This window comes from Eutrigla gurnardus (assembly GCF_963514095.1).
Source record: "Eutrigla gurnardus genome assembly, chromosome: 8".
In the NCBI taxonomy this organism is placed as follows: Eukaryota; Metazoa; Chordata; class Actinopteri; order Perciformes; family Triglidae; genus Eutrigla; species Eutrigla gurnardus.
Genome location: NC_139922.1, coordinates 12,300,661 through 12,308,654, shown reverse-complemented (window position 1 = coordinate 12,308,654; position 7,994 = coordinate 12,300,661). Strand labels below are relative to the sequence as shown.

At 41.4% G+C, this 7,994-nt stretch overlaps 1 protein-coding gene across 1 annotated transcript; it reads left to right on the top strand.

Moving 5' to 3' along the window:
• Positions 1-1,379: 1,379 nt before the first annotated feature.
• On the top strand, positions 1,380-7,150 carry cox4i2 (cytochrome c oxidase subunit 4I2). Its single transcript, XM_084016394.1, has 6 exons — positions 1,380-1,520; positions 1,661-1,807; positions 4,184-4,283; positions 5,691-5,855; positions 6,301-6,432; positions 6,858-7,150. The coding sequence occupies exons 3-6, from the start codon at positions 4,184-4,186 to the stop codon at positions 6,989-6,991; spliced, it is 531 nt and encodes a 176-aa protein (XP_083872520.1). The 5' UTR covers positions 1,380-1,520; positions 1,661-1,807; the 3' UTR covers positions 6,992-7,150.
• The last annotated feature ends 844 nt before the right edge of the window (positions 7,151-7,994 follow it).

Here is a 7,994-nt window from a genome sequence, read left to right as displayed (position 1 = left end):
CAATCCAATTTTTTTCCATTACGTTCTAATTTCTCACACAGAGAGAGAGAGAGTGAGCGAGATAGATAGAGAAAAATGTGTTTTCTCTCTTCCTCTCTCTCTCTCTCAGCTAGGAAAGAGGGACAACTTTGATTGTCGAGTGTTTACAAACGACAATGCTACGTAGTGGACCTTTAACGCCTGCCACTGTGCTTGCAGAGGTCAAAATGTTGGGCAACAGGCCCAAACGTAGACGTTTTTGGATGTGGAAGCTCTACACTCCCTTCATCCAGGAAAATACATCCCATAGACTACATTAGATTAAGCTACGTGGACCAAATAAACTTCCAACTGAATACTGTGAAGACGCGTAAAGAATTATAAACTGGATAATCGTTTTTGGATCCGTTCCTGCCTAAATGACATTGTCACTGAATATAATTTGACCTTTGTTGATGGTAAACAATCCCAGGCGGAGTTAGTGAGCTACAGCACGTATAATAAGGTTATACAAGACAACATTAGTGTTGAACAATGACACAAAGGCAGCTGACTGACTGCCTTACACCACAGCTTTGGTCTCGTGATGACCTTTACATATCAAATGATAACAAGCTTAATACTGAGAATCCATTGTAATCAGGTCACACACCTGTTAACTGTATGACAGCAGAAAGTTCTATTCATGTCTTTTAAACTAAAAAAAACTATAATAATTAAAAAGACAAAGAACATTGGGTTGAGTTTCTGAAGTTCATGGCAAGTCTAAAAAAACAGTATGATTCACTTCAATATTATCCCGATAATCTTAAAATGGCAGTAAAAAATGAAATCAGACGAATATTTTTATTGCATCACAGATAAGACTTTTTTTTACTGACCATAATTTTAAGTGTAAACCAAATAATCTTAAATAAGATGATCATAAATCATAAGGTGTACCTGCACAAATCAAGGCTAAATCAGTTTAATATATATATTTGTATCTCTATGTTTTAAATCAGGATATTTGTCACTTGTCCAGCATGATAGATCGCTTTTTCCAAGTCACTCGTGATGATACGATTCACCAGGATCAACTTATTATAGTGTCTTTTATCGTGATCCACGATAAACTAAAATAAACTTCCTCGTGTACAGTATATAATTAATATAACATTGTTTATTGCACGTTCTGTGGGGGTTAATATGAACAAGTTTGTCCTTATCTGACCCTGAGACTCTCCTCCCGTCTCTGCTGGTGACTGTTGGCTGCCGTGAGCACCACATGCCTCCCACAGGCGGCCCGACCCGAGCGCTCCGCCAACAACCCTAGCGGTGGCCCGGTGCCAACCTGCACTTGTGGAGTCGTTAGTAAGGGGAAAAGGTTGCAACTTATCTCTTGCTGTGTCTTTCTGTCTCATGCACATGCACTCCCACTTCCTGGCCACAGAAGAACACAGTCCCCTCTGTCCTAATGTAACCTCGTCTGAAGTGACGACCTCACCTCGGCTCCGTCTGCACAGGAGCTGTGAACGGAGAATGAACAGAGAGTGAGAAAGGTGAATGAGAGAAAGTTTCTTCTGCAGCTAAACTCAACCCACTTTGTCTTTCTTGCTCTGCCAGTCCTATCACATGCTTTGCTAGATTGTTTACTTGTGCTGATTTGATCTCCCTCCCTCCCTCCCTCTCTCCCATGCAGCCTCTTTCTCCCCCGCCCACCAGTTGGTTCCTGCTTAGTGTTATGTGGCGATAGGAGCAGAGACGAAACGGGGAAAAACAGCCTTTCCTCTCAAGATTCAGACTTTTCCTGTTGCATCTTCTAATCCTGCAGTTTCTTACAACTACAGTGAGTATCTGTCGAATCAAATAACCAGACTACAATAGATGTTTGGCAAGGGGGGGGATGACGCAGGGTTAGAGCCCCCCTCATCCTCTCTAAACCCCACAGCTTGTGAGCGTGGCGGACGTGCAGGAAAGACAGTAAACCATGACACAGATTGGCTGAGAGATTTGCAGAATCGTAGCTGTGTTTGTACGTTGTGAAGCTTGAAAATGCTCGATAGACATAATTAAGTTTTTCAAATCTCATGGTGCTATATTTATACCAAAATAAAAGCATGATCTGGTGCTTAGAAAGACTACTCCATACACGTCCCTTTAATCTGCAGGGAAAACACTTATTGAGAGCAAATACTTTTCTTTCAGTAATGTTTCTGTTTACTTCTGCCCGGCTCGTAAGGTCAGCCCGGACTCTTAAATTGACTAAATGCCAATTTCCGCCATTTTTGTTTGCTGCGTGTGTGAAGCTACAGGACGACAGATAAAGGACAAACACTAAAGCAATATAAGAGAATCTTTTTGAGCATTATTGCTTAGAAACTCAAATAACAGACTGAACATATCGTCTCCAGGTTAATGCACTGTTGTATGCCATAATGTGACCTGTTGCACTGAAGTTCACCTGTTACTTTCACCCGGGAAACTAAAATCTAAATAAACGAGTTAAGAATACCAGATTTATCAGCTGTTTTCATCCCTGCACAATTCACCTGGTAACTTTCACTGTCACCTAAAGCCCTTTTCATCGATAATGGTGATGCAAGGGTTTAAGTACAGTAGAATATGTTGTGGAAGAACTCATCGAACATATCTAACTATCAAAGGTCACAGATCAGTCACTCAGTTTAAACAGGTAGTTGCTAGGCTGTAAGCATGCCACACCTCCACCGCTGCCAGTAAAACTTGATTCTATTTTAGTGGCAGCTTGTTTATTTATATTATAAGTTACACTGCAGCATATTTAACAGTCAATGACACGGTCAGAGAGGTAAATAAGAGATGAATGAGCTTAATGAGATCTGCTCAGTCACTGATGTGAACAACAACACTTGAACAGAGATTCAATGGCCAATTACATCATATGGTAGTGGGGAGTGTGCATATTTGTGTAAGCACAACAGATCCTTAATGAACTGGTTCTAAATATTATGGTGGGTGGTCTTTGCATTTGCTGTCCAAACTCAGTTGTTTCACACGTAAACAAAACTACTCTATCCACATTATAAACACAAGTTAAAATCACAGTTTTAGAACTGCTTTAAATATGTGACTAATGTTCTACTATGTCTGTTCGTTCTTATTTTAACTGTAAAGCGAGATTGAGTACCATTAAAAGAGCTCTATAAATGTATTATTATGTTTAGTCAAAGGGACAAAACAACAACAATACCTTCAGGAACTTGCTTCAGACAAAAGCGTCAGAGTAACTGTACCTTTATTTCGGATTATGTGGATTGCCCCGTTGAAACAGGCTCCCTACCATTTCCAAAGTAACATTCATGACTGGAGAATGTGCTGCAACGTTACTTTTTAGACTTATTTCCGACAGCACCTGAAGGCAGCATTAGTGCACCAGTTGCAGCAGCTGAATTTAATAACTTAATCAGAAGGCTTTTGAAGCATGTGAGTGTGTGCAGCACCAGCAGTAGATGTTTCCTCACATCCAGCAGTGATAACTCAACGTGTGTACGACTAACAGTGATGGGAATTACTAACGCCGTTACTTTTTTCAGTAACGAGTAATCTAACTAATTACTTTGACTGTCACTATAACGCCGTTATCATTGCCGACGCCCCGTTACTGCACGTTACTCAAGTCGCACAATGAACTTTTTTTTAACTTCATGATAGGACTCGTGCGCGTGTTGTCATGAGAGAAGGGAGGATGAGATACCGGTATTTTGAGAAGTGTATGTCCATCCGCTGTCGTTTACGTTGAGTTACAATAACAGCAAACCTCTGTGCAGGTACTTGTCTTTGTTGTCGTGCACTCTATTCATCTGGCTTATGAAACATGCTCTGAGAAGGTGGGGGCCAGGGGGGGGGGGGGGGTTACGGGGGCGAGAAACGAAAAAGTAACGCAATAGTTACTTTTACTGGTAACTAGTTACTTTTATAGTGGAGTAACTCAGTTAGTAACTCAGTTACTTTATGGGAGAAGTAACTAGTAACTATAACTAATTACTTTTTCAAAGTAACGTGCCCAACACTGACGACTAATCGTATTAATCGATTGTTAAACCGATAGCTACCACAATTAGACGACTGCTAACTAGCCTAGCATAGCGTTTATGAGATGGACACCGGTAGAAATGTGAAAACAATGCTTGTGTTGTCGGAATGTGTAGCCTCATAAAGTTTTCTTTCACTCACCTGTTTCCAGATGCTACACCTGTTTGGAAGGCGCGTGGGAAGCCTGGCGGCCAGGCGCACGACGGTGGCCTTCACTGCCAGCAGCGCGAGGATGGCGAGCCACGGTCACGGTAACATGACGTCATGTGATTACCTCATTACACAGTTAGTAAAGTGCGAAATAATGATAAACTACCGGGTCAAAGGTCACTAGCTGGTTGTGGGTACACAGGTGTTGCACCAAATTCTGTGACCCGTCAGATTCAGGAACCCAATTAGGAATGTCGGCCATTGTTGTTTTTAATCCTACTAACGTTATTTCGCATGCTTTCGCTGGTGGACGGTATTTACTCAAGTACTGTGTATTTAAGTACAAATGTGAAGTATTTGTACCATTCTTGAGTTTTCGTTCTAGTCCACTACATTTCAGCGGACAAAGAACTTAATACTCCAACGTAATTATTTGGCAGCTTTAGCTATGAGTAGCTCCTCTGCATATAAATCATACAAAGAGCTTGAATGTCGTAATAAATCTAACGGTATAGTAGAGCTAAAATGATTCAGTTAATCAAATCAACTGGCAACTATTTTGATGGAGAACATCCAGCAGATTAATCCATAATGAAAATAATCATTACTTGCAGTATCTTATATATCTTGCCTATACAAAATGGTTAAATATATTGATTATACTTGCATACTTTTACATAATCATTTTCAATGCAGGATTTGAGGGAAAAAACTGCTTTACAATCCTTGTGTACACACAGGAAGTCGCATGAAATTTGACTTGCATTTAACCCATCTTCAGCAGGACACTTTCCATACTCGTATCCGGCATCAACAATAATAAACTTTATAGAGCGCTTATCAAAACAGAGTACAAAGTGCTTCACTGACAGAAGAATAAAATGCTATGGTGAGTGATAAAATAAAAACAGCAAGATTAAAATACACAAACGATAGAACAGGCAACTCGGTGTGTTGTGTTTTTAGAAGAGACTTTATGCTCACTTTCCGTAAGTCTGTATGTCTGCAGACTTTACCTGAGGGAGTTACCCACAAAGCATAGCGCTGTGATGTTAAACATTGGGGAACCAGGGAGCCCGGAGGAATTAAAAATAAACAAAGGGTACATATTTTTTCAAAAAGCATTCCTGGAAATCATTACTTGATAGGAATGGTACAAGAACACAGCAAAGGTTGACAGCAGTAGATGCAGCTGCATGAAACATGATTCAAATCTATTTGGATTAGTCACTCACTCAGTTTTTAATTTGATCTAACTTTTTCAATTATTCAGAAGGCTGATGTACCAGAACAGGCCTCAGGCTAAAGTGGCCTCAAACCAGCAGATAGCGCTGTTGTACCATCATGACTCGGCATACATGTAGACAGATGATCCTCGTGGTTATTGTTCAAGTACAGGACACAAGTTCCAGTTTTCGAGACCAGGCTTTTAAAACATGTTGACTTAACTGTACACTGTTGTTGTAGCAGCTGGTTCCAACGTGACCTTCCTGTCTCTGTCCATCCAGAGGTGGCCGAGTCGGTGGACATGTCTCAGCCAATGTACTGGGACCGTCTGGACACCCCTCTGCCTGACAGACCCTACAAAGACGTCCTGACTGCTGCTGACCAAAGCCTTAAACAGAAGGAGAAGGGACCCTGGAGCCAGCTGACCAATGAGGAGAAGATTGCCTGTAGGTTGATCACACAAGAAGCCCAAAACACACGTCACCTCCAAAATGAAACACTATTATAGACCACAGTGCACTAATTTAGTATTATACTAACAAGTACAATTCTAAAGGTACACTTCTAAGGAGTATAATCATTGTATTGTATTTATCTGATATAGTTTGCAGATATAGTTTGATATAGTTTGAGTCTAGCCTTTTGATTCTTGATTTTAACTTTTCAAACCTTTTCTTAAAAAGATGCTGTCAAATCTGGGATCCCTCCTATATATCTGCACATAGAAGCTAGCTGATTGCTGCTAAATGAATGCTCAGAATGTCCTAGAGGGATTATTTTTAAAGATGGAGAAAGCAGAAATATGTCCATATTTCATTAATGGTACACTTCCCTATTGTCTCTCCTTGACCTCGATCTCACCCATCCCCCCCCCCCCCCCCCCCCCTGCAGTGTATCGGCTCACCTTCCGTCTCACCTACCCAGAGATGAAGAATCCATCAGCAGAGTGGAAGACGGTCGTCGGCGGCATCTTCATCTTCATCGGCCTCACCGGCCTGGTGGTCTGGTGGCAGAGAGTCTACGGTAAACCCGCCTTGTTACACTCCTGAAGGGACAAACGCCACGTCTTTAAGGTCTGACAATGAAAGAGGTTCAGAAGAGTAAAGCTTCTCAGCCTCGACATCACACACCTGCTGTCGCTGCCTCTTAATGAGCTCTTTATCACAGCAGCCGTTGTCACCGACGGCAGAAAAAGCACAGCTGTAACTAATGACATTACTGTCGGCTCTGTTCTCTTTTTGAAGACTCCCAGTAAGCCAGCTCGTATAACACCAGATCCCTGTAAATGGATTTTCAGCCTTTTAGATGTTTAACCGGTGTTTTGACGGTCGCTATGAGAAAGGTCTACCAGAATAAAACGTCACTTTATGCTATTCATGAAAAAGTTGAAAAGATCAACTGCACTCGAATGAAGGGCCGTATATGTCTCTCTGCCTTGTTCACTGTAGTCTACCCTGAACGGCCCAGGACCTTTGAAGCAGAGTGGCAGTCCAAGCAGCTACAGAGGATGTTGGACATGAGGGTCAACCCCATCGAGGGCTTCTCAGCCAAGTGGGACTATGAGAAGGGCCAGTGGAAGTAAACGGATGGGTGTCAAACCCACTGGAAGGCTGGAGCTCGTCCACGGTCCAGTTCCACCTGAGACTCTCCGTCAGGGTCCTCCTCTCCAACCACTGCAGCCTTCTGCCACAGTCCGTCCTGTTGTAAACCTATAATAATACTAATAAAAAAGTTTTGCTTATGTCTCTGTCCAATTATTATTATCCTGAGTAGGTTCTGCTCTACTGCTCATCTGCTTCACAAATGCAAAGCAGAACACCAAAATTGAACCTGAACTTAACCTAGTAGTATTAGTAGTAGTTCCATATTGATTTGACAAGTTACTTGTTATTTTGCAGGTTGTTTTTAATACAAAGAATTGATCATCTTCTACAATGTCAATTTTTTTAGTGATAAAGAGAAAAAAATGCTTTTAAATCAACATATCACTTTCAATTTTACAAAATAACAATTAATTTTGTCCCTACATAGCAGCTAGTTCTCTACCTGCTGATGTGTGGCACTTAGCAGTAAAGTTAATGTTGAATTATTAAGCCAACTTTGTTAACGGCTTTACACCAGAAGCCACATAGATCCAGATGCAGTTAGGTTGCTACTCTGCTGCTTGTGTTTCTCAGATCCACCCGTCGCTCCTCCGCAACCCAAATATGGTCACTTCTGTTCACTGATTTCAAAAACTCAAATGGCAACAGCCAAAATACCAAACTCCAGGCTTCAAAACTGTAGTCTAGGTGACATCACTGACTGCGTCCACTTCTTATATACAGTCTCCTTACAGCTGATAAACACCGGAGTGTCCATGGTATATAAAAGTAAACATCTTATGCAGTCTACGGTGCCAATTAGTAATTATAAGTATGCACAACAAATAGCAATTCACTAAACTAAGATACCTGCTGAGCAATGCATTTCCTCACATCACTTCAGGTGTAAAATTGACTTCCTTCAGGCAGATTGGAGCGTCTCTTCATGTGTGCATGCTTGAACACACCTATCCAGGTCTGTGGAACAAACATGGCAGACTC

Coding starts and splice junctions, on each gene's coding strand:
- cox4i2 (XM_084016394.1), top strand. CDS start 4,184: ATGCTACACCTGTTTGGAAGGCGCGTGGGAAGCCTGGCGGCCAGGCGC. Junction 5,856..6,300: donor CAATGAGGAGAAGATTGCCT/GTAGGTTGATCA, acceptor CCCCCCCTGCAG/TGTATCGGCTCACCTTCCGT. Junction 6,433..6,857: donor CTGGTGGCAGAGAGTCTACG/GTAAACCCGCCT, acceptor TGTTCACTGTAG/TCTACCCTGAACGGCCCAGG.